General features: G+C 36.0%; 1 protein-coding gene and 2 non-coding genes across 3 annotated transcripts in view; all 3 read left to right on the top strand.

Annotated features, from left to right (window-relative positions):
• Positions 1–27,215, top strand: part of LOC146137814 (midasin-like) — a 93,391-nt gene that overhangs the window by 58,337 nt on the left and 7,839 nt on the right. Inside the window, exons 74-96 of the mRNA XM_083394445.1 lie at positions 589–847; positions 1,421–1,582; positions 2,191–2,384; positions 2,851–3,007; positions 3,948–4,076; positions 4,334–4,528; positions 5,238–5,456; positions 6,207–6,325; positions 7,363–7,512; positions 8,030–8,222; positions 8,654–8,748; positions 9,560–9,733; positions 10,696–10,842; positions 15,105–15,232; positions 15,748–15,830; positions 20,372–20,473; positions 21,174–21,439; positions 21,804–21,898; positions 22,985–23,067; positions 23,883–24,058; positions 25,773–25,894; positions 26,501–26,594; positions 26,775–26,891. Coding sequence (XP_083250571.1) covers positions 589–847; positions 1,421–1,582; positions 2,191–2,384; positions 2,851–3,007; positions 3,948–4,076; positions 4,334–4,528; positions 5,238–5,456; positions 6,207–6,325; positions 7,363–7,512; positions 8,030–8,222; positions 8,654–8,748; positions 9,560–9,733; positions 10,696–10,842; positions 15,105–15,232; positions 15,748–15,830; positions 20,372–20,473; positions 21,174–21,439; positions 21,804–21,898; positions 22,985–23,067; positions 23,883–24,058; positions 25,773–25,894; positions 26,501–26,594; positions 26,775–26,891 — 3,459 coding nt within the window. The remainder of the gene's footprint in view (positions 1–588; positions 848–1,420; positions 1,583–2,190; positions 2,385–2,850; positions 3,008–3,947; positions 4,077–4,333; positions 4,529–5,237; positions 5,457–6,206; positions 6,326–7,362; positions 7,513–8,029; positions 8,223–8,653; positions 8,749–9,559; positions 9,734–10,695; positions 10,843–15,104; positions 15,233–15,747; positions 15,831–20,371; positions 20,474–21,173; positions 21,440–21,803; positions 21,899–22,984; positions 23,068–23,882; positions 24,059–25,772; positions 25,895–26,500; positions 26,595–26,774; positions 26,892–27,215) is intronic.
• LOC146137816 (small nucleolar RNA U6-53/MBII-28) lies at positions 7,570–7,661 on the top strand. Its single transcript, XR_014501540.1, has one exon. It is a non-coding gene; the product is annotated as a small nucleolar RNA U6-53/MBII-28 (small nucleolar RNA).
• LOC146137817 (small nucleolar RNA U6-53/MBII-28) lies at positions 8,975–9,062 on the top strand. Its single transcript, XR_014501539.1, has one exon. It is a non-coding gene; the product is annotated as a small nucleolar RNA U6-53/MBII-28 (small nucleolar RNA).

The raw sequence follows: 27,215 nt of genomic DNA on the forward strand, positions 1-27,215 counted from the left end.
TTTTTCAATGACATACAGTTGAAAAAATATAGTTCCACAAGCTCTCAGGACCACATTTGGCACATGGGCCTTTCCAAGCTGAGCCAATTTAAAAATTCTATGCCACACAAACTTTTAAAATAAAGTAAAATAAATGTGCAGTTATCACTCGGCCCACAACTACATTATAACACTAAGCTATACTCAAAAGTAACTCGCGGCCCACTAAAAATGGCTCTGTGGCCAACAATTGGGTCGCGGCCCACAGTTTGCCGACCACTCTACTAGAGGTTAAATTATAGTAAAATTTGTTTTTGTAGAATTTCTCACATGGTTGCCATAAAGCGAGGAGGCAAAGTGATCCTAAAAATAAACTTAAAATGGTTAAAACTTAAAAATTATTTCAGTAATTTTTCTTTTGGTTGATGTACTTCCCGCCTACGCAAAACACAAAGTTACGAGTCGTTAATTTCATAACAATTTTATAATAAACCTAACACGTTAATGCGGTCGCGCTTTTCTAAATATCCGCCAGCGTTCTAAAAGTAAGTACGAGGGCAGTTGGAGTTCTATTTCACTTACCTCAACCCAGACGTGTTCTAAATCAAGGAGCCAATCGGCGTAAAGATTTCCCAGCGAATGCAAGGCGTGACGGTTGCCAAGAGCGACGTTACGCAGGCCACGATCAACGCGTGCGACGTTTTGAGCGAAATCTGGGGACAAAGCGACGATTCTTCCGAACCTCCAACTTCGCTGCTGCCTCGACTGGGAACCGTTGCGAAGAAGCTGTCCAAACACGCTTTCTCCTGGCGCAAGGCTTCCTCCGCGTGGTACCCTCCCTGTCTTCTCGAAGTTGAAGAAACAACAGGTACTTTGGGCGCTGGTATTTTTGGGCGACTTGCAACACACTTTGAAAAGACCAATTTTGGCCGTGTCCTTAAGAGACTAACTGTTTTAACCTTTCGTAAAAATAAGGCTAGGTTTTTGTGACTTAAACTATTTAAAGAAAAAAAATTCTTTTTTGAAAAATGCATGTTAATACTAGGTAGAGTAACGTCGGTTCTGTTAAAATATTGGTTAAAGTAGTCCAGTGATCCGTTAAATTTTTACCACTTGCGCAGGAGCCCAAAATGTTGGGGTTAAGCCATAAAAAGCTTTTTATTCGAACTTTATTCGCTCGTAGCTTGACTGGAAATGAATCTGGACCCATTTTTAAAACTTTTTTGGCAAAAATCGGGTAATGCAGTTATTAATGTAAATATCCTTGTAATATAGCGATCGTGGTTACAGGGACGATTGGCATTTGAAATCTGTAAAAAAACGTATTATAAAAGCGCTCAGCATATACACTCATGTAATTTTTAACCAATTTTAGTTTGTTGTGCCGAGTGTTAAGGCAGATCCCCGAGCAACTATACCATCGCCAGTATGTTTCTTTTAGGTGACGTCATCGAAAACTTCGTTGCTCTGAGAAAACTCGAGCCCGCCACAGCGCCATCCGGTGACGAGGAGCAGAGACAAAAGCGTTTGTCGGAAGCCAAGCACATTCAGGCGAGGAAGCGTAAATCGCTGTCCGATCTATTCAAGCTGCTTCGTCTGACTGGTAAGTACAAGGCTAAAAAACGTTTCGAGTGTACTTACCTGATGAGGGTCTTTAACTGTGATCACTGTGGGATTTGTGTCCTGACATTTTTTACTGGGTAACACCGTTTTTTTTTTTGGGGGGGGGGCAGTAAAATATTAAAATTATTACCTTTAATACTTACACTTTACCTATTATCTACACCATAACCAAAAAAGCGAAAATGTTGACCTTCTGCCGATACGCAGTTTTACTCTGGCCCTACCTCCAAGTGGCGACACCGTCTACCTGGACTGGGCCTGATCATTACTGACACTTCAGGCATTCCCGACCTAATTTTTGTTCAATGGGAAGAATAAGCCACTTCACCTTTATCCTTTACTTTACACTTACTTTCTTTATTTTCTTGTAAAAAAAACAAACTCACGAATATAGTTTACTTTAACCCACTTCTAAAAAATCAAAGAAACATGTCAGGATTAGGATTACTTAACTAACTCCGATATACATTTTCTAGCATTAGCATAATTTGATGTTATAAAAAATCAAAAACATGCACTTTCTTTGATTATTCACAGGATATTGCTATCTTGATTTTGATCATTTGCCAAACGTTTTCTCGTTTGCAGGGTTGTCGTACAGAAAAGGTGTGGTTTGGAAAAAGAGCGTTTCCGCTGCTCAATTAATGCTTACGGCGTCACCCATTGGTCGAAGCGTAGACGGCAACGATGCTGTCAAAACGATTGATTTTGTAGACGACTATTTCTACAGACTCTTGGCAAGATGGTCTGCCTTACAGGCGTCGCTTCATTCCCCCAACAAGGTTAATTCGAATTTATGACACATCGGTTTCAATCAATCCTTGAAAGTCGTGAAGTACTTTGTAAACGAATTTGCCGATTAACACCAAGTCGTAATCCCGTTTAAGTGTCTTAAACTGTTGTAATCTTTTGTACGTAAGACAAGCGGTAATATATATTTTTTTTAATTATAAAACACGTCGCCTGATTTTCGCGTTTTGTCTCTTATAGGTTTCATTGGCCAGGATTCATTAATTTGTGCTAATTAGTTTCGTAGTTGTTTAGTGTGAATGTAAGTATAGCAACTACTTACCAACTAACCATTTTAAAGGCGATTTTAGAAAAAAAAACGTACAGAACAGCCTAACAAATGTTGTTCAAACCCTAAATTAATGCATTCGTATATTGACCGTGTACGGTTTAACCACTTAAAAATCCAAAATGCCCAACCACTTAAAAATTCATCTATTCCATTCGTGAACTTTGCAGGAAGTCGGTAGTTCGAATCTGGAACGCATGAATGGTTTCACCAACCACCTTTTCATGCTTGCGACCAAACAACGTGACGCGATGCTTGACCTTTCCGAAATGGAACGACTGCTTGAGAACTTTTCAAGGTCGTCGAGCAACCTGACGCAAGCCACTGGTAAACCACAATTTGACACATTTACGTTTTGTCTCGATTGAAGCAAAAAGTGTATCCAGGCTTGGACAACTAGATTTGTTTTAGCTTTTAAAAATTAGATTAAATTTAAAATTAGAGTATTTTAGATTTTCTAAATTAAATTATAATAAGAATTACCGAATTCTTGAAAAACACAATCAATTTCGTTTAAATCGCGAATTATTCTAATTAGAATTTGAATGGTAAATATGTGTGTACCAATTTTTTCCTTTTTAGCATAGCATATGCTTCTCAGACTGTAAGTCGTCTGACCACGAGTTTTAATTAAAATTATTTGTTTCGACCAAGAGACTAAAAATGCCGTTGGACAAAGTAGCAATTTTGGTAAAATTCGAGAAATAGAGCACACAGCCGTACTTTAAAAAATGCGCAGAAAATGTTTTGGCGGGCTAGATTAAAAATGCGATCTGAAGTACACATAATACAAAGAGTGATTCCTTTTCAATGAATCTCCAAATAGCCTTGTTTTGACAAGCCGGTAAGGATGCTTTAAAAGAGTCTATATTTAATAAAATATTTTGAAATCAAGAAGACAAATGTTAAGGCTTAGTTTTGTCTAAAACTGTTTTGTTGAAAATGAGCCGCGGGCCATATTAAATTGCTTGGCGGGCCAAAGTTTGCCCAGGTCTTCTAAGGCCAATTTTTTCGTAGCATATTAGCCAGTAAATTGAGTTTATATCAAATGAAAAAGAAGGCACACTGTGTAGAACATTTCAATCAATGCCACCATGTTTATTGCTGATGATTACACTTTTTTAGTTGTGGTCTTACCTGCGTGAACTTTGCTGTAAAGTTATGCTAAAATATATCTTTTTTTCTTTTTTTTTTCGTGAAGTTCTATTTGGTGTGAGTTGACTGAACGTGTAATATTCGACGTTACTTGTTACTTCCAATTTTTCAGATTGCTACATTCCAAAACAGCAGGCTGTCCTCAATTATATGCGACAGTGCGTCTCGGTATCATCTAGTTGGGTCACCTCCCTTGAAAGGTTTAAGGTTGTCCTACAAAGTTGCCCCGAAACAAAACCAGGTAATTTTTTTTACAACCGAAAATAGAAGTTTGGATTTATAACAATATCACCCAAGAAAAAATAGGAATCTTACAAATTTATGGTCTTATTTTAATTTCTCCTAATAGTCCTAATATATCTACTATTTTACGGTAATTGTAGATTTATTTGTGAAATTGGCTAGATACTAAAAAATTGGGAAATTAGTAAAATGCTAAAAAATCTCAAAGCTAATTTTGCTTTACTACTTCGAGAAATTCGATTGGATGTTTTGCAGTCTCCGATGGAGAAAGCTTTTCGAGTGTGAATTCGTCCTCTTACTTATCTTGGTGTCACGGCGATACCAACTGGAAGAAGGCCATGGAATTCAACGAATCCAATCTGACGAGAGCCTTCCAAATTCATAGCACATTGAATTTTGAATTGAAACAAATTTCAGGTGGCTTCGAAACTCAAGAAGATTTGAGAGAAGGTAAGGTTGGATTTTTAGTAGGGGAGTCAGCTGAACAGGTGGAACTTTTTGCTGTTAAAAGTAGCGTAACAATGTACCGTTCGAGGCTAAAACTTATATGTTTTGCTTTTCTATTGTATTTTTCTAAACATAACAAATGTATTTTAATATATAACTTCATATGTAAAACCGCGCTTTGCGAAAGAGTTTCCTTAACCAAGGTTAATTAAATAATTATTAATTAGGATAACTTGAATAACGAATGTAACCTCCCATAGGAATGATTTTTAATAGCTTGTTCCTATATGGGCTTAAATAATCTGGACTTTCCGTTGTCATCTGGTAAACAATAAAGTTTCACTGAAACACCCACATCGAATAGATTAGAAGCTACAAACAACTTTGATGGCTATAAACAACTAAAACGATGACGTCAAACTATTTTAGATGTTTTGTGCCCTAATTAAAGACCCATAGGGGGTAGAGTCCTAAACCTCTGAATCGCACCTACATACCGCTTACGTCATATCTAAAAATTTGAAAATTCTACGAGGTCTACTTTTTCTATAAAGCTCCGGACAAAATCGGTCTGAAACATACCAAAGCAAACAAAGAATAGCGGCAAAGACATTTATGTCCCTAAAATAAATTTTCGCCCAATCTAATAAAACAACAACATGTGGTAATAATTAAATAAAAAATTTCTAACGTACCACCTTTTTTCCCGCAGGTTGTTTTTTGACTGGCACAACTTTAAAGATGTTCCAAAATATAATGGACGAACTCGAGTCATCTTCCGCAGAAATGAAGTCGAAGTTTGGTCACTTTTTTGCAAACGAATCGGGATTGGATGACGACCAGTCAAACTTTACGCACTCCCCACTTATGATTGACATTGTTGAGACTTGTCAGCAAATTTCTGAGTTCTCTACCCGGTCAAAACACGCAGGTAAGTTGTCATATGGACCTGACTATACAATGCATTTGATATGTTTGGTATTTTAGTTAAGTTTAATACAGATATAATGTTATGCTTTTACATCTATTTATTCATAGCTATTCGTATTGGTTATCTAAAATAGTGAAACTGTGGAGACATTCTTTTTGTAATATTTTAACATAGTTTTACTATTAAATGTTGTTCAAGTGTTTTTTAAATATTTTTGTGTTTGCATTAAATTTATTAAAACAAAGGAATAACAGTCTATAGCAGCGGCTGCCAAGATTTAGAGGGTCCGCAAACAAATTAGTCAGTTTTTCAACATTAGGCCTTAGCGAACGTTTTTTAACATTATAGGCTATGTTTTAAACATTATCTCTTTATATCTGTCATCATTATTGTCTTTATAGCTATGCTTTATTATTCGACCATATAGCGTGTTTTATGATGTTGTACTACCTGCTATAAGCGAATTGTTCGCATTAGTTAGAAAGTTGTTACATTAGAAAGAATCGTGACTGCACCAGTGCACCAGTGTACTACAATTAACAAATTAACAAACATGAATTAACTGACCCTTGATTTTTTATAGGAACGCGAAATATCAAAATAATTGCAAGGGGTCCACCTGGCAAAATATTTAGAAAAGTTTGGGAACCGCTGGTCTATACACACAAAAATATTTTAATATCTGGTGTAACTTTATATTTCTATAAAGCGCTGCTTTGAAAGTTTTAATACGCCTCGTGCCTTACATAGATTTTAATGGGAAATGCAATGCTGATGCGGAGTCACTTCTGCGCGCGGCCAACAACCTGGTTCACAGCACGCTGATTGCTGTACAAGATATGAAGACCTCTCTTCCCACCGTGGAACTGGTAAGTCCGACGTTGTTTATTTTTACCTATAGGTTTCACTTGTAAAATTGTTCTTTCGGCAAAATTTTATTGCCCAACGTTTCGACCACCTATTGGGGCAATATATATATTGCCCTGAAGAAGAATAAGTGGTCAAAACGTTGGCACTTTTTGGCACTTTTGCAAGGTAAACAATGCCTCACAGCAACAGCACATTTATAGGTTTCACATTCGTTATAATAATAAAATCCCTCAAAGTATCCACTAGACCAGTGGTTCCCTTTTGGATGCCGTTTTTAACCCCCAAGGGTGCAGAGAGATATTTGGAACTCATATTTCTTTAATTCAACTTTATGTGTGACATTTTCCTCTATGTGTACGGTTGATTGTTTTGGTCCAGAATCGTTGAAGAGACATTACACTATTACAGTTACACAAAAATACTTGAACGATAATTCTGGTACAGGGTTCCGCAATCTATTTATGTTTTCTGGGGGTGCCAGAAACCATAAATAGTTGGGAATCACTGTACTATACATCGCAACTTTTTGTGTCAAAATGTAAGCTTGCTAAAACTCGTTTTAATTAAATAGGGTCTCGAGAAATGCCTACGCTGGTCAAGATTGTCGTAATACACTATCAACTAAGTAGAGAGCTACGAGTACGGCATTTCTGCCTTTAAAATTTCAGTAGCCGTTAATGAGAAACAATTTTGGTTTTAATATTTTCGAGATAGTATTGCTTTGAAACCAAATGAAGAGCGTGTTTGTTGTTGCAAGTTTTAATCTATTTAATTGGTCAACACAAAACGAAGAATTGATAATGTTTCCACAAACATTGCTTTATATAAATTATAATTTATAATTTATCAATTGTAATCAAAACAAACTCTGATGTTTTGCTTTAATAGCACAACCCAAAACACAAGTCAACACAAAACACAAAAATCGTACATATTTATGGTTTTATTCTAAATTGTCCTAATATATCTACGGTATCAATTGTAATCCAAACAAGTTCTGAAGTTTAAAAGCTAACCATCCCAGCTTCTTTGTCAGGACGAAGAAGGCCTCAGAGATGGCCAACTTGTCAAGCACCTGCACTCGCGATGCCTCGACGACGTAAAGAACCTTAATCTCGCTGCTGTGCGTGAAAACCTCTGCGAGGTTGCGCGCCTCATTCGATCTTGCAACGGGGAGCAGGGCAACGTGAGTTTAACGTCACCTCGAAATGTTCGTGTTTTAGTTAGTAATCGTATGCTATATTGCCGATGATGAAACATGCCATGCTAATACTGAGCGACGGCCGCATGTATATGGCTGTGCAATGAGTATAGTTTTCTCAAACGCTGAGGCAATTGTAAGCTAATGTGTCGTCTGATTCTATATCAGCTTTGTAAAATAGTTGAAAACATACAATATTGCTTGTAAATATATATACTGCAATAAATTTATTACGATATGGCAGATCAACAGCACTCAGTAGTAAGTTATTGTTACTGTTTCGCAAAAGGAATTTTTCACCAGTCCGAAATTGTCAAAAGGTTAAGAACCACTGGCCAGAGAACCTTACTTTGAGGTACCGTTATAACTGACTAAGAAAAAACAACGCACGTTTGTTAACACCACAATTTTGCAAAGCCAGGCCGTACAACTGGTACACGCAAGGACCTTACTTCTCCAAGGGTTCGCCCACCTAATTGGTCTGTTCTTACGTCTCATTTAGACAACGCGGTGCCTTCTCAGAGCGCTGGATCTGTTCTTGGGCGAGTACAGAGGGCTGGTGCGCGAAGTGGCCAGCACACTCTCAGCAGCGCACCGTTCCACCTGCAAGCTTGCATACATCCTCTCCACCATCTTTGCCGAGATCACCACCAAGGGATTCTGTCCTCCGGCTGACGTGGAGGAAGAGCTAGCCGGTAAGATATTTTTTTGCGGGAATTTGTGCATTTAAAGTGGGAAGCAGCGGTGTAAGATATATGCCTGAATCGAGTTTTGGTTGTGATCAAAGAGGTGGCTTTTTTAATCTAAGCTACTTTGCTTCTTTAGACATATATCCAGTTTTAGGGCTGATTCAAAAGCATTTGTTTCATTTTTTTGCCGTTGATTTCAAAGATTTTTTTGTGTTTGATTCAAAGATTTTAACTATAATTGGGTGCTTTTTCCTAGGGTGGGTCTTTCTAAACCTATACTTCAGAATCTGATAATAGCGCCCTGAATTACGTCATCAATGTCAATATCAAGTTTAAAGTATGCTTTTGAATTAAGTCAGAAAATCGCTAATAATAAAATATCAAAAGCCTCGTGTTGCAGGGTTTCTCATGGGATATGTTTTCCCGATTTATTTCAGGCGACAAAGGCGAGCTGAAAGAAGTGGAAGATGCAGGGATCGGGGAAGGTCAAGGGTCTAAAGATGTCAGTGATCAGATCGAAGAAGAAGACCAGGTAACTGAACTTTGTGTTTTTTTTTTTCAATATAGCATGTCAAATGATTACAAGCTTTTTACTTCTTAATGGTTGGTTGTTAGCTTTCGCTGACTATAAATGGAAAGCTTTTATGAGAGAATGAGATACGAAACTTGTTTGCAACGGTCAGTTTGAAACCGCGCGTTTTTGCCGTTTTGCTTTTTTATTCAAACTATAGGCCGAAGCAACATTTCGCTTGGTAAATTGCCAATGATGAACCTGCCATGCTAATACTGAGTGATGGCCGTGATAAGGTTGTCCAATGAGTACACACTTCTCAAATTCTGAGGCAATTACTACCATCTTTGAAATGTATTTGTCGTGCTCTGGGCATAATAAAGCACGTTAGCTTGTAAGAACACTTCCCATGGTTACTAAACAACACCCGGAAACATACAGAGCAAAACGAAAATGTTTAAGGTATTTTGCAAACAACAATGTACGACATGCTCCTAGAGTAAAAATCGCACACTATTTTGGCATTACTGTACATTCATAGATCAGTGTTTTTTTTAATAGTAGTTAACCCCCAACGACGCATAATTTGACGATTTCAGGGATATATTTCAAAATGAAACCAGGTGTTTTTAGCGTTTTATAGCAATAAATTCGTATTAGTTGTTTGTATTTTAACACGTATTTTAAGGCAAAGTTTTTAGCATAATTTTTATATCCGATTAAAGTCCATAATTATTCAAAAATGTCGATATGTTACGAGGTATTTTTCCTGGCGCGGACGATGCTCCTGTGTCTACGGGCCAAACAATGAATTTACTTTGAACTTCAAAAGGTGGAAGACGTTCCCGGCGAGAAGCAGGAACAGTCGGAGGACCAGGATGAAGACATTCCGGAGGAGGATAACGCCATTGAAATGTCCGGGGACTTTGAGGGTCGGCTGCACGATCCCGAACAAAGGGAAGACGACGATAATGAAAGCGAAAGCGATGAAAACGAAGAGCAAGAGGTTTTTTATTATTAATTTATATAATTCAATGGTTTACAAGTGGATGTGTTTTGTACGTTTAAGTATGCTTAAACTACAGCTCTAAGTCTGTATTCCGGAAAAATACTCTGTGAAGCGGATCCTTGCCTGTGGAAATACCCTAAAGTTCAATTGAGACTTGGACAACTATATAATTCTAGTTTTCCAATTCAATTAGAGCGAAATGCACCTAATTCCAATTCTAATGTAAGGTGCGAATGGCTTGTTTGCTCTAATTCTAGTTCTAATCTATTTCGGATTTTACCAAAAATGCTACTTTGTCCAGCGGCATTTTCAGTCTCTCAGTCAAAACAAATAATTGGAATTAAAACTCTTTGGTTGGAAAGACTTGAAGGTGATTTCTACAGTCCTAAAAGCATAAGCTATAGAAATTAGCACAAATATATTTACCATTCTCATTATGATAAGAATAATTCGCTGTTTAAATTCAAATGAAATTGATTGTGAATAATCAAATGTAATTCTAGTTCAAATTAGTTTTTTTTAAGAATTCGTTCGTTCAAATTCTATTTTAATTAAAAAATCTGAAATGATCTTATTCAAATTATAATCTAGTTTGAAAAAAAAACTAAAATGATCAAATTCAAATTCTAATTCTAGTCTAATTTGGAAAAAATGATCTAATTCGTAATTCTAATCTAATTTAAAATTATTAAAATAAATCTAGTTGTCAAAGTCTGGCTCAACGACCGCGGGCAAACTGCCCTTTTCAAGTCCGGATGTTTTTTTAGACAGAACTTAGAAAAACGAATAAAGCCGGATCAAGTTTGTATATTGTTAAAAAACACTTTGTTTCAATGGGCATTTTCATCACAAAATATTTCTTCGCCCAACGCGACCAATATTTTGCCGACCCGAAAACAGTAAATAAAGCAATGTGCAATTATTGCAGCATTTTTTGAAGTCCGGATGTTTTCTCTCAGGAGCTGGACAAGCAGATGGGCGATCTCGGCGAAAACTCGGCCTCTGACAAGCTCGACGAGCGAATGTGGGGATCGGAGGACGAAGAAGAAGAGGAAGAAGATGGAGCGGAAGACAAGAGGGAGGAAAAAGGAGCTGGAGTTGATCCGGTATGGGAGAGTGTTGTTTTTGGCATTTATTTGTAGAAAAAATTTAGGAAAACGAGTAAAACCGGTTAAATTCGTTATTCGGTATTTCTGCAATAACTCGTTGTTTTCTGCAAATAAAAATTGCTATAAAACTGTTTTATCGTTAATGGAAACGACCTTGTAAGAAAAGTAACCACTTCTATGGTGAATAAACTGTATTTTATTTTTCCAAGTGAGGTATTTGTTGTGGTGTCATGCACAAACTGGACAAACACGAGATAAAACGTCACAGATTATGAAAACATTTTAATACAGGTTATTATTTGAGGTTCATCGCATAAACTAAATATGAGGCCGTGTGCTATAAATATGATATCCTACGATACTAATGTTGAAAGTTAACATAAAACATAGGCTAAGACAATAGAAAACACTTTAAAACTGTACAGAATATATTAATTCAGCTTTCTTTTTTTTTACTAAAATTATATGTTTAAGACTTTTATACAATATAAATATTAAAAAGTTGACGCACTTTTATGCTTTTTTTATATAAGGCTTTGACTAGCGAAAAGCATGAATCAAATTTGCTTTTCTGTAATATTTTTAAATGGCGAGCAACATGTTCTCTTTTTTAGAACTTTATGTACTGCTTTTTTCTCATCCAAAGAAAGAGAGTTAAAGTAATGAAACACAATAGTAAGACCACGGACACGACAACAGCAAATATCGCGGCGTTGCTTAACGGCTTTGGTGGTTTAACGGGGTCTGTGAGCTGGCAGTCTGGTATTCCCCCACTCTGAAATAACATGGACATCATTATTGGTTGTCTTCACATTAACGTTGAATTATTCTTACATTTTTTGGTAATTTATACACAATAAGCATACAGGCTCCATTTTTCGTAGTTTTACAGTATTTTTTGTAGGCATGTACGTACATTGTACACTTTAGTATAAATGTACATTGTACACTGATGTATAAATCTATATTAAACCACTTTATTATGTGTTTAAAACGGCTTTTTTTAATTATTTTACTACAGCAATAGGAAATAAATTTATTATGATAAAGAATACTAAACTAACATTTGGAGCATACAGGTTGGTTCACAGTGAACGCCACTGGCGTTAACATAAAACGTTAAAAAAAACGGTTGCGGAAAAGTTAAAATATTTCAACGTTGACGCTTTCGGTTAGAAGCGAGGAAATTTGCAGTTAACGCTGGCAACGCGTCATGTGTGAATTGGACAACGCTAGCGTTTTACGCTAGATGCTAACGCTAGAAGCAAAACGCGTCTAGTGTGAACCAACCTTAATGGTTGAAGGTTGTAAGAATATCAAAGTCCATACATAAGAAGGTATCTATTGAACGTTTCGAAGGTATTATTTTGAACGTCTTTGTTTATTTTTAACATAGTCTATGAAGAGTTATTCGAAAACGTTTAAAATGATACCTAGTATGGGCTTTGATATTCTTACTACGTAATCTAACATTCATGATTAACCTCGGTCACATTTGAAACCAATTGGTTTTTTAATTCTTCCGGTGTTGCGCAGCTAACCCCAGGTAGGTCGTCAACTTCCAGTTCCATTTTTGATAGTAAGTAATTTACTTTGAGCAGCTGACAGTCGCAGTGGAGAGAATAGCTTCGCAAAAGTACCTAATAACAACAATGACATACGTATATATATGCCATATGAAATTCTGTAACGATGAGTGGTGATTTTTGGTATAATTTACTGTAAACATAATCGCATTTATTACAAAATTAACACCATTAATAAACAGGTATTAGTTACTTCAAGGGGAAATCATCTAACATTTATCATAGATTTTTTCTACAATAGAACCTGGTTTAGTTTTGGTTTATTCCTGAACCAACGTGGGTGAATTTCCTTGTGAAAGTTCAACGCGATGTCCAATACTTTGAGTTTCGTCAGATCAACAAATGTGTCGTTTGCAATGTTTTTAATACGATTGTGAGACAGGTGTAACTCCTAATCAAGTAACATTAAAATACACTCACGTTACTTTATCGATTATTCGTGAATCAGGATTAACCTTGACTTATATAAATTGTTACTTGTACGGCCGTTTGGGTGTATGAATACCATTTTTTAATGGTTGTGTGTGATCATTACGTATAAACAGTGTACAAAACTGTATTTGAATTGTCACTCATACCTCTAAATTGGGAACAGTAGAGAAATCATTTTTTGTAAGATTTATTATTCTGTTTTCTTTTGCTTCCAATATTTGAAGGTTTGCCGGTAGCACAGAAATTTTGGTTAGCCTATTATCACTGATTTGAAACCTTAAGTGTATAGACAAAATAGATTGTTAATTTTGTTACCAGTTATGATAACAGTAAGCAATAACACGAGTGTTAATAAAATTGTCAAACCAAATATAATAACTTTGGCATAAATAAGATTACTTACATTTTAAGATTACTTTGGCTAATTGTAATATTTACACTCGCGATTCGATTTCCATTTGCTGATAAATGCGTCAGCTTTTGCGGTAGCTCCAATTCAAGTGTTCTCAGATCATTGCTAGATTAAAACAACTAGCGGTTTATTGTAAAAAATGAATAGGACGTTCAGTGCTGTATTATAATTAAATAAGATGCATTACAGTACTTTAAAACTGCCTATTTTACTTTAAAAGATAGTAACAAAAATATAAAGCTTTTGATTGATAGCTATCAGCACATTGTAATTTACTGGTTTAGGTTCAATTTTGTAAGGTTTGCGAAGTCTCTTATGCTTGCTGCCGAAACTGTTCGAATTCTGTTGTTTTGCATCAAAATCACTTCCATTGACTGGGGAAGGTCTGTTGGCCATTCCCTCAGCTGCCTTCCTACAAATATAACACTAAAAGTTGGTAAAAAACATATTTGACTTGCACTCAAAATCATTTTGGGGTGCAATACTTGGTTTGAAAAATCCCAAAAGCTTCGCTGCCCTAGAACACTGTTGCAGACATGGACAACTAGATTTCTTAACTTTTTATATTAGAATTGAAATTAAAGTTTTTTATTTGCCAAAATTCGATTACAACTAGAATACACTAGAAATTAAACCAAAACCTGAGCTAAAATCACCTTGATTTAATTCACATTTTTTTAATCACACTTTTTACACTGGAAAGAGAATCAGATTAAGTTACACTATGCACGAATCTGTAATGTAGGTTGGATTATCAAAGCCCAAAAGGTCGAGTAAATCGACATCATCTTGATAATGCCTTTCGTTGCGCACCTGTATCATCATTAGTTAATTTAACTAAAATATATCCAAACCTCGCTTATAAAGGGAGAAACGCAAAAACATTAAAATGACTTAACATTAAAATGATGCATTGTCACACCAGAAACATAACACGCTTTAATTTCAAAACCAGCGCAGTCAACTAAACACCATATTGTTTAAATTTCGAAACTAGTCCACTAAAAGTGTTTAGTTGTCTAATCGTATAGTGGTTTATTTTACCTGAGCAGTCTGCCGTCGTTTCGTTGCACGAACAAATTTCGGGACATGCAATCGCATCTCCACTAACAGTAGTGGCTTGAAGACGAGCTGTATCTGTCCAAATCAGCAAACCAAACAAAAGCGAGCACATATATTTCAAGTCCATCTCGGCCCGCTGCTTCACCCGAATGATTAAACGTTGTTCATACTCTTTGCGATTCCGCAAGCTTAACAACAGCTGTTATCGATTTAAATAAATAATTGGTGTGTTTTTACGCAATTGTAAAAACGTAAGCCGCGTGTTTTGCGCCTGTTTAACAATAACGCCTTTGCACTTGTTTTCTCTATTGCTCGGTCATTTGAATTTGAAAAGAAATTAGCCTTTGTACTTGCCTGGCCACTTAAAATGCTCCCGACTAATATAGCTGTTTTGGCCAGTGACGTTGTTGACTTTACAGATCGTGATTGACAGAGGTTTTCAGGATTAAATAAAAGCGTGCGGCCTAATTAAGCGAAAACAGGTTACGGCGCAAGTAACTTCACTTGTTTTCGCTCGTACGTAACGATAAAGCTATACGTTAAATTTTACCAAAAAAATGTAACGTATTTGTTTTAAAGTTTTGTTTATGTTGATGCCAACCAAAATAAATATAACAACGCCCAATATTCTGTGAGTAAGTATACCAAAATGATGTAAGAAATGCCAACAATTCGAATTCAGGAAAAGTTTGATTTATAAAACGAAAGTAGGTTTTTTGAAAAATTTAAAAACGTTAAAATTCATAAATTATTATTTATTATCACAGGAAAAGAGCGAAATGGCCGCAAAGGATAACGAAATTGGTGAAGATCAGAGTGAAAAGGAAGAATCGAAAAAGGAAGAAACCCCTGAAGAAAACCTGGGTGACCAGAGCGAATTCGACCCCAATGAGAGGTGACTGGTTTCTATTATAATCCAATCACTTATGTGCTGTTGTGTTAACCGCGTAATGATCCCACTGCCAACGATAACCCGCTTATAAATAAGCTTTACGCCTTACAGCAGCGTTACTCAACCAATAGGTCGCGACACCAAATTTAGCTCGCCACATTATTAAGTCGGGTCGCCGACTGCTTTTTTATTTGGTTGGATTCATTGAGATTGGTTCTAAGCAAGATTTTGCGAATTTTAGTCAAATTGCCGAAGGAATGCGGAGACATGGATCATTTTAGTTAAATTAAAACTTCAAAACTTCAAAATATTTTAAATGCGCCTGCTACATTCCGCTTTGCTTTCGACTTGTTGAAAATTGTAAGGCCACAATATAACTTTATGCAGATTCGTCCGTGTCCGTTTATGAGCCCTTGTGAATAAGCGAAACCACCTCCATACTAAATTCTGAGATTGGTGGGTCTTACAATATTATACCTTTAAATAGTATTGACATAACGGTTAAATTTTTTTTACAGGGATGACAACCATGAGCAGGACAACCAGACAGCTCCCGAGGAAATGGACATTCCAGATGATCTCAATCTTGACGACAATGACAGTAAGTCTGTTTTCCTTAACCGCTTTAAATTATATACGCATCGTAGATTTAGGAGGTTTTGTGTCTCAATGATTATGGCTTTGTGAGGTTTTGTGTCCTAGTATTGCATTAGAGTTGCGTTGCAATATTACCTCCTATAAGAATCGATTTGAAATTGGCTAAGTAGGGAAAACTTATTTGCTCTAACTTTTAACTACATTTCTGTAATCTCGAAATTCAATTTTTGAAAAAGTTAGCATACCTATCATTAATGTTTCGTCGCAATGTTACCTCTAGAGAAAACTTCCTTGGCCTAAGTTTTCACAATATTTCTGGATTCTGTACTTTTCGAAAAGTTAGCATAACTAAATCGATTCGTATAAGCATGATACGTCTTGGGGCGACAAAAAACAAGCGTGATGCGTCTGGCACGCATGAATCAAGATGTTGAGGTTCAGCCAGCTCATTTATTTCATCCCGGAAGTCAACCCTCTCCCCGAATCCTGGTTGGCTTCCTCATCTTGCCGACAACCGAGGATGAGGTGCAGCGATGCTCAAGGTCCTCCGTAATCCTGAACAACTTCTTCTTTAGGGTCTTTGCTATTTGCAATTCACCCGCCCTGCTTCTTTATTTCCTTGGGTGGTTTGAAAAATTGGAGAGGCATTTCAATTCTGTTCCGCATTTTTCAGGGGTAACATTTTAAGCGCGTTCGCCAAATCTTTTTTAGTGACGTGATTCGCCTGAGAAATCTTGGACACTTGGGTTTGTTGCGATTGGGCTGGCTGGTGCAGTTTGGACTATTTGTCTTTAGGCCCACTGCGACTGATCTGTGCACACAAGTGCAGATACAGAACTCACTTTGTGTGACGACGTAAGGTCAGTTTCTTGCCTCAATTGAGAACATGGAGTGTGGGCAGTGTTAAGGGTTAAGTCTAGTAAAATCCATTTTCACAAGTTGCTTGAGGCTGCTTGGTACCCGCAGTTTGGAGTGAGATAAAACTATTATTGTCCCATTTACTGCCGTTTGCTGTAGATTTAAAATAATAAAACAGGTGTCTTTGTATTTTTGGATTTCGTCTAAGGCGCTTTTCGCTATGCGTCGATTCTTGCTTGCTTCGCTACCTTCTCTTTAAATTAACGCTGCCAATCTTCCTCCGTTGGGTTAAATATGGAATTAAGTTAGAGCTGCCCGGTTTCGTAGTTATAAAAGTTGTTTGGCTGCTCCTTTTGCTGTGCGTCGAATCTTGCTTGCTCCGCTAGCTTCTCTTTATAGTAACGCTGTCCATCTTCGTCTGTCGGAGTTTGGCCAACGCTTTTCTCAGGCGGGAGTTTGTTGTTAGTTTTATAGTGTAAACCTTTTACGGTTTATTTGTTACTATTGAACTTTATAAGTTTCCTTTTCCTTATCTGGAGTATTTCGGCTAGTCCTTGCTGGAAGTGTGTTGGTCTGCGTGCTTTTTGTTGTACTTCCATCTTGATTTGAGCGCTGAAAACAGTTATGGCCGTCCCAAAGATGGTTGGGGTAAATGTTACCACAGTTTTTATTCCCATTTGTCTAGGTTAACACAGTCTAATTCAATATGGTTATCCGTTTGTGGAGTAAATATAGGCGAGGCTTTGAGCATTGTTGTCTGGTTGGAAACTCGCATAACGAAGACCATGGAAATCTGTGTAAACATGGGCACAGAGTAAACGCTGATTTTTGGTTTCTGATTGGCAGCAGCCTTAGCTACTGATCTTGGACATAGGGGCTCCTGCTCAGTTGTTGGGAAGTGTATGCACAAAAGGCGGCTAATGCCTAGGTCTAAGCAGAGACGGTTCCGCGACTGATAGTGTGTCTTGGCTGAAATGGATTTTAGAATTGACTCTTTAGTTTGAATGCAGGCGGACATGTAACGTTTCCTGTTGGTTTGGGTTGGTGGGATGTGACCCATGTTTACTACTCTCGGTTGACAAGGGCGCTTTTACAAATAAGCCTGTATGGGTTGATGGAAGTTTTGCGTAGTATATAGCAGTTTGGATCGCACAGGTAAAGTAGACCTGTTGCTGTTGTTCGGATGAGCTCTTAACTGATGGACTGTTGATTGTTTACTGTAAGTGGCCGACCTGCGACCAGCAGAGTTGGAGACCAAGTAATCCTGTACTTTGCATTGTCTTACATTAACCAGAAGGATGTTGGCCTTTGTGATAACATTCCTTGTGAAATGCTCAAGGTATGCGTTGGACACGTCAGGGACGATAATGAAATGGTCCTTTCGGTCGGGCAGCAGCCTGTGAATGAAAACCACCATGCCAGCTGACAACAGGAACGGTGGTTCGCCAGGTAGTTTCAGGGCTGGTTTGTTAGTACACTTAACGGCACATTCGATGTACCTGTAAATATTAAATGCGAATTACATTTTATAGGACTTGGTCAGGAATGAGAAATCACAGATATATCTGTCTCAATACCTTTCCTTTGACTTTCTTCCTTGCCTGTATCCCAATTGCCAGTAGTTTATCAGTGAACGTTCAGATTTAGTGCATTTTGTCTCCAATATATTGTTGGGGACGTTTTGAATGTTCCATTTTTGCTAATGCAATAACAAATCATAGTTCAAGAAACCAAACCTAAATAAAATGAGTTTTCATCGATATATTGTATTCGTTGATTCTCAAAATTGAAGCAGCCAAAATAGTAGATAAATATCTAGATAACAAAAGCTGTTTTATAATGCAAAACCCCGTCACCCAATGACTACTACTGACTACTACCCTTTCCATCATTAATCGGCGAAGAAACTGTGGTTAGCGAGTTGCATGCAGCCCCTTTCAAGTAACTTTGTACTTCATTATTTATTTAATAATCGCATTTAATCATAAATATTTACTGAAACGTTTTCGGGACTCACTAGTGTTTTCCCGCACACCTAACTTACATATCACAAAATCATCAATTTAATTGTAATCTCATGTGTATTTTAATTTGAAACATATTTTTTTTTATTGCCCATTGCGAAAAACTAATAGAAAGTGTTTTAATACAAAAAAATTATATCACATATTCTAACAAGAAAAAAATGAAATGTTGTAATCAAACAAGTCGGACAAAGTAAACTAGTTGTTTTACCTTCAATCCTTCGGAAGATGCGACTATCTTGGCAAGCGCAATCCTTCGCAGAAAGGTCGAAAACCTTGACAAAGTAAAATCATTAGAGCGATTATGTGTTAGAAAAACCTAAAAATAGTGTATTTTGACAAAATTTTACCCTCTTAGAAAAACATTGATTTAAATAACCTATTGTTGATTGAAGGACTGCATTAGTGTCTTGGTGTCGCCAACCACACGTTTGTGATAGTTTAAAGATAACCGGTCGAACACAAGGCAGTTCATTTTTCAGGTAATGCAAAATTCATGAAAATACCTTATAGGCTACTTTGATCTTGATCTTTTGTCATTTCAAAGGACAAACAACTATAAAAATGCCTTAGAAAACAAGACGCTGGTTATTTTAGAAAAAGAGTTGAAATGCACGTATAAAATAATTGCAGAAAATTAATAGATCTAGTTAAAAATGACAACAAATATTGTTGAAAACATTTGTCCAAATCAGAGAGGCTTCGGTGGTTTATTCTGCCGGCTTATGTATACCGTATATTACTCTAATAAAATATAATACAGTTAAAATGCCGTTGAATAAAAAACAAAAAAGCTGATTATAGTTATTTTTATAATTTTCTAAAAGATTTATGTGCATTTTTATTCGATTCTGACTTTAAATAACACATTTTGACCTACCGTGTAAATTTGGACCAAATTTTGACTTTTTTTGACAAGTCAAAAAATATTCTCCCTAGAAATCTTGCAATCTAAATTTTAAAAGTAAAGGTTATTTTAACAAAACCGTTACAACAAAATAATATATTTACCTCTTTGAAAATTCCATTTGAGAGCAAACAGCTTTAAGTTGAGTCCATACGATCAAAAAACAAGGTTTTTGCTTCTGCCACTGATTTGATTTCTGCATTATCCGACCAAAGATATCGAACGAATGAGTATGAGTACAAATGTCAAAAATACTTTGCTTTGCCAAAAAGCCATTGTTTGAAGTCGGTTGTGACGTAACAGATACTTTATGAAACTGGTTTGAACTAATAAACTTTTCGGAAAATTATAACACAATTTACATCAGTAATATACAACCAATAAATTACTTTACATTAATTTGTTCTATGTATCTGTTTTTTAATTTTACCTTTTTGTATTATTTAATAAAAATCGAGCTAATTAGGGTAGGCTACCTTAAATTTAAACCATATTATTCTAGACTTAACTTTGGCAGTAAAGCACTGATATTGAAATCTTATTAACGCTAGCATGCTTTTAAGTTGTGATCAGGACCTACAGTAATACGCTACCCGTTTTAAAATAAAAAATTGTGGGTTGTTTTAAATGAGAAGTGCAGAACAATACCATGTTTTTACCTGTTTATTATACTTTTTGCTGAAAATTGTACTTTTTTTTATCTGTGCTTAGAACATGTTATGTTGCCCCATTTTTTAGTTGTACATGTTTCAACAGGTGATGGAGACAAGGATACTGCTGAAAACGAAAACCCAGACGAAATTGATGCAACAATGAACGACGAAGTTAAAGAAGAAAAAGAACCCAGTGACGAAAAAGGTTGGTGGCCATCGCAGAGTATTTATTCATTGTCGATAATCACTATGTATATAGCCAAGGTTTCCACAATACAAAATATGCACGACTTAACATTGATACAAAGTAGGCTGTAGGCCTGGTGAATTTCCACGTGTGAAGGTTGTTACATGTATTGTGAGCAGTGTGGTTTTTAAGTTACAGTTACATCATTTGACAAAATTTTGATAAAATGCAATGCTCCTCTATTATTAACACGGCAGCCCCAGAAAATAATACCGTTAATCCCCGAAAAAAAGGTTCAATGCAGGCATTAGGTGAGTGCAAAAATAAATGTTTGGTATTCAAGTTACCCTTTTTTTTACAAAATTAAAAAAAGCTAATTTAACGAAATGTGATTGATAATTACAAATTTTTTTATGCAAAGACGACAACTTATTGTTAAGCATCACTGTCGTAATGTTGGCAGTCATTTTCAGTGTGTATAAACGTTGGAAGGCCACGATGTGTTATTTATGGTAGAAGTGCCATTTTTTTAGTAAAGGTGAGATTTTTCATACTTTTTAAACCAGTTACAGAACAGATACCAGATTTTTAGGCTTGTACAGTTTTCGGAGACGGAGAATAAGCGAAACGTCCGTGGCCTGTTTGTTGAACGGATTAACTAATATAATGGAAAGTTTTATCGCCCTTGATGTTTTTCCCTTTTAATCTTAACTTGCAGACGCCGAAAAAAGCGACTCTGATTCAGAAGAGGTTGAAGGCGACATTGGTGAAGATGGCGACCCTTCGAATAATGAAGAGGATATAAACAAGCAAGAAGAGCCGTCTCAAGACGACTCCGAAGCTCGAGACAAAGAACAAGAAGAAGATGATGATGATGATAAGAATCAAGGAGCACAGGAAGAGATGGCGGAAGAGTCCCAGGAGCAAAAAGATCCTCCAGAACAACAGCAAAATGACGAGGAGAAACAAGACGACCAGGAAGAGGTGTGTGACCGTGGACTCTTAAAATTGTAGACTAAATATTTTTTTACTCAATCCTAATTTAAGTATTTCCAAGGTTGGTTTTTTTGTACCCCAAGCAGTAAAAAGCTTTATTTTTTAGTTTGGTAATTTTTTATTTTAGTTGCTGATATAAACATGTATTTATTGGATTTACTGATTTGAATTGTTCTAATAATGTTGTTTCATACTTGTTTTTTAATATGTAGGTACTTTTGTACAAGTTCCTGTGTTTGTAAGAAATTATGATTTTTTGTTATGTTTATGGTTAATATGGATTAGCAAAAACAGTGTGGAACTTGTTTTTGTTGTTCTTTACCCTCTACTCATAAATGTTCGGCCATTTTAGAATGGAGCTAAGGACAACAAAATGTCGGCGAATCCGCAACCAAGCGAAGAGCTGGAGACCGCTGACGAAACAGAAGAAAAAGAGAAAATATCCCGGTAAGGCCAAATAGTTTTACACATATTGCCAGTTGTTTGCCTAGTTCGCTTTCTAGTGTTTGTTAGGTGCTGTACATTTCACATAAATTAGGTTGACAATTTCACAAATATCGCCGTAAATGCTGGTTGACTGGTAAATCCTGTCTAAAGTCTCGGTTTGTGTTTTTGCGTGAAGTTATTTCGTATACAGGTTCAATTTTATTAATTTTAACGTTATTAACATTTGTTTTTCATTAACGTAAGTTCTCGCGTTAGCTGCTCTGATTCTGTCAATTCTCCAAAATAATATCAAACAGAATCTTAATATAAAATGTTTTATTTTAGACAGGCAATAAAAACGACTGCCTATAGCAGTGGTCGGCAAACTTTTTTGTCGCGTCCCAAAGTACTCTTTTCAGAGCTATTAAAGGCCCACTACGAAATCAGTGGCAGATTGAGGATATTTGTTTTTAAGGTGAAGTATTACACGGCTCCTCGATGGTCAAAACAATGTCATGCCACAATGTTAAACATAGTATGAAGCAAAAAATATACGCGCGAGGCGCGAAAATTTTTACGTTTACATCGACAAGTAGGCTGCTCAAGACCACTGAAACCACGCTGAGACAATATAAAAATTCTAAGCCACATCTAATTTTAAAACAAATGAATATACGACTAACACGCGCCCCACAATTCTATAATAACACTTTAATATTCAAAAGTGACTCGCGGCCCACTAAAAAAGGCTCTGCGGCCTACAGTTTGCCGATCACTGGCTTATAGGATTTCCACTAAGTCGTTCAATCTTTAAAAGCCTGTAAATAGATTTGGGCATTGAAAAGTCTTTAAAAGATCATATGTTAAATAGTCTTTGAATTTATTGTGTGTGGGTATTGGCTTTAAAAGTGCCGCAGTTAAAAAACAGTTTTAGACTATTTTTTACTGTGTTGACATGATATTTATACTGACTTGGTTTCCAATTACATTTTCAGGAATAAGTTCGGGAATACAAAGTCTTTATATGTATTTTAATTTATGTCATGTGTGTAAACAGTGCGTGGTGCTACATTTTTGTCACATCATTTCTACCTCATTTTATTACAGAAAACAGGCGAGTGAAAGCACTGAGAACGCCGAACAGCATCAGAACGCAACCGAACAAGTCGAACAGGAGAACAAACTTGACGGTAAGTTTACTTCTCAACAAGAGTAATTTACTGTAAAAACTCAAAAAATATTTAGATTTCGTTGCTATTTTTAAACAACAAGGGTATCGTTTTTTGACGATTTTTACTTCTCTATATAATCTAATTGTATACTTCGATTGTATCGCTATTAAGCAGCGTAAACCTACACTGGTTCTTCGCGTATAAACCCTACTTGTGTAATTTAAAAGTTTTAAAAATGTCTTCACAAATCTGCCTATGAAGGCGAGTTCTGAAAAAGTGAACTTTTTAAATGCAGTCTCTTTAACAGAGCTAGCCGATTTGTTTGAATATAATGATTCTAACAGGTGCACTATTCATAAACTAAACTATTTTATTAAACCGTGATAAACCTCAATTCAGGTTGAATAGTTCTTGCCAGATAACAGTCTTAAACATCTGGAAATACATGATGTTATGGTTGTTTCAAAGTCGTAAAATTAGAGTAATTTTCTTGCCGGAAAGATGAAAACTGTTCTTACCGTGAAGCATAAAAATTCTTAGAGATCACAAAGTTACGTCATAACGGGAAGTCTAAATCAAGTAAACATTTAGGAAACTTGGGTTTTAATGTAGTGCACAAAAATGATACAAATCATAGTTTAAATACATTGAAGGAGATATTGGTATGGCCTAATGAAAAAAATGCATTTTACCAAAAAAAAATTGTACATTTTGACAAAAATTTACCTGTACGGCTTTCAACCTATGGTTGTTTCTAATTCACGCCTTTTAAATAAATACAAAACCTTTACTTTTTTGAAAAACCTTTGATAAAATAAAGTTAAAATCATCAGGCGAGGAGGATAACGCTAACGGTGCCGCTCCCTCTTCGGAAGAGAAGTCCGAGTCTTCCTCCGACATGATGTCCCGGAACGCCACCAGCACGGAACGCAAGGAGCAAACGAGTCAAGAGGAGATGAGCAGGGATGCGGGAAGATCGGATGCCAAGAGGAGCCTGGGAGACGCGCAGGTGGAAAAGTTTAAACAGAACCTGAGGATTTCATATAGCAGTGGTTCCCAAACTTTTTTTAGTGCGACTAAGATTGGCCTGGCGACCTAAGACTCTATCAACTATTAGGAATGTTAATTTTTAGTAAATTTGGAAAAGACGAATAGTTTAAATTTGCTGAGCGTTTTTTTTTCACCCAACTATTTACGAATAGTTTAAACATAACCTGAAGGGTTTCATATACCAGTGGTTCTTAATCTTTTTTTGAGTTTGACTGATTGAAACCTAAGACCCTAACGACTATAAGGAATGTAAATTTTTAGTAAATTTTTGAGGAATACTTTAAATTTTTTGAGCGTTTTTTTTTTCACTGAACTATTTACGAAGAACAACAAGATTTTCACATAGCAGTGGTTCTTAAACTTTTTTTGAGTGCGACGGAAAGCTGATTTTTTTTCTGGCGACCTAGGACCGTAACAACTATAAGGAATGTTCATTTTTAGTAAATTTGGCAAATTTTTGACGAATAATTTAAATTTGCTAAGCGTTTTTTTTTCACTTAACTATTTACGAATAGTTTGAACAGAACAACAAGGATTTAATATAGCAGTGGTTCCCAAACTTTTTTTGAGTGCGACTGAAAGCTGATTTGTTTTAATCAAGCGAACCAAGACTCTTGGGGTCCTTAGGGATATTAGTTTTTATTAGATTAGTCATTTTTTGCGAACAGTGCAAAATTGTTGATTGTTGCTTCACTCCACCTGTGTTACAGTTTCGTCATCAACTAATGTTGATTTGTAAACTTGTGCCTGAATATCGTTCAAACTGCTTACAATATATTATTTAGTTGACATTTTTACCCTTCGCCTACTATTATCATATAGCAGTGGTTTTCAAATTTTTTTGATTTTTTTTATGCGAATCAATACCCTAACAACTATAAGGAATGTTAATTTTTAGTAAATTTGGTAAATTTGTGACGAATAGTTTACATTTTCTTTTTTACTCAACTATTTACAAATTTATTTAGCTTCAACCCGCTTCTGTAACTTGTACCTGATTTAATAAAGTGACTTGTATACCGCTCAAACTGCTTATAATATAATAATTCAGTTACAATTTTTACCTTTCGCCAATCATACTTTGGGAACCCCTGCCATATAGCCGAAAATTGGATATTACAATATGCTTTTTTAAATATTCTGTGAGCTTTATTTTCTAAAAAAAGTTTAATTTGCTGGTGGTTTGTGCGTTGTTTGTCTAAGAATAATCCAAAATCTTTCTACTGCTAACCGTAATAATTTCTACTGCTAACCGTAATAATGCGTAATATGCTATTCGTCCCACTTCTGTATAATGACGGTCGTTTTTTTATGGAAAAGTATTTTGCGAACAGAAAAGTGCGTTACTATAAAGTATAAACTATAACGATGTACTGCAAAAACGAAACAGATGTCATGTATTTTTGTGCCACATCTGTTTGTTTATGACAAAGGGAATGTTGACATTGCCAAAGAACCTAGAAAATAATAGAACCATAGCATTAGGACCTAACTCATTTGAAAAAAATCATAAAAGCCATGACAATAAATTAACTAATTTGATTATGTTAATTTACTCAAATGTCAGGTTTTCACTCCAAACATTAGCAGTGTTTGTGTGTTGCGTCAAAACTTCTGGTTATTTGCCATGAATAATTACTTCTAAGAGATATATGGCTTTACCCTATGTTTAGGAATCGCAGGTGAAACGACTACGAACGCTCGATTCTCAACTGGAAGATCAATCCCGCGAAAAAAAAGATGACATTAAAAGGGAGTCGGACATCTTCCAACATATGAACGACGACCAGAACGGGTGCGTTTTTACGATTTTTTGGTTCGTGGCCAATAGTGTGTTTCGGAAGAGAAGCAATCTCAAAACTATAAATACTTTAGGCCTACGTAAATTTTGTCGGTTGTTGTAGTATTGTTGGATTCTGTCCCAAAAAAGTCATTTCTTTTCGCAAACGCCCGGATATTTCTCCTAAAAATATTTTTGCTTCGCGTGGACCAGTGCAGGCAAGGTATTTTAAAGATGACGTCATAAAATTTATGTCGCAATACTTCAAAAAAATGCTGTTTCCGGTCAAAAAATGTGAAATCGCAATCTAGTCTAAATATAAAAAAACGTTTTATTTTTAAAAGGCTTTTCTTTACATTTTATTTTTATTTTTAAAAAGGCTTTTTTTTTAATAATTACTTTTTTTTATAAACTAATATTTCAATTAGGGCTTTATGGTTCCCTTCAAAAACTAGTTCACGTACCTAAGGGGTCCTTAGACCCCAGTTTAAGAACCCCTGTCCTAAAGCTTCATTAAAACACCTGTTTTTGTGAGGTTCGACTTTACGCCCGTGAGATTTTGCATCTCTAATGATCTTGCTTCTTTTACTCATCTCCAAAGCGAATTTTAATGATATGTAGACACGACAACCAGACGTTAGACGCCGCCACCGACCTTCAGATTGAAGAGCAAAAAAATGAACCCGAAGATAAGAAAGAGGGCGATGAGGAAGAAGTAAGATTTATTTAAAATAACTACGGTACTCAAAAAATATTTTTTGATTAAGATTTTTTGTGTTTTAGGATATTCCGTTATATAAACGAGCAAGTCGTTGGTTCAAGTCGCTAGAAACATGTTACAGTATGATCCAGTGTTGTTTTCTCTGCATAAGACTGTATGCTTCTTTACTCACAGGAGGATTTACAAGCGAAACGGTCGCACCAAGATCTAAACGAAACTCCGGCCATCGAAATGATCGAAGGAGACCAAGAATATGAAACAACCACGGCACAAGAGGATGGATCCAAACAGGTTGAACGAATCTTCGGTTATTGTTTTTCAAAAACTATTTTTTTATTACATAATTTTTAAATATTTTAGGTTCCTTTTTAATTACGGTTGTTTGAAAAAAAAATAAGCTAGGGTATACAACCTTTTGTGTAACGGGGCCAAATATCCGTATAAAGTTCAGACCGCTGGCCAAATAGCTGGTTGCGGAATAAGTTAAGGTCAAGACGCATTGTGGCCACGACACGTTTAACCTCCACTGAAGTACTGTAGACCTAAAGTACATTTTGTTCATTATTAGGTATACTTGTCGATATCGGGATTTCGTGAACTCTTTAGTTTGGCAAA

Source organism: Ascidiella aspersa, chromosome 7, assembly GCF_963924565.1.
Source record: "Ascidiella aspersa chromosome 7, kaAscAspe10.2, whole genome shotgun sequence".
Taxonomy (NCBI): Eukaryota; Metazoa; Chordata; class Ascidiacea; order Phlebobranchia; family Ascidiidae; genus Ascidiella; species Ascidiella aspersa.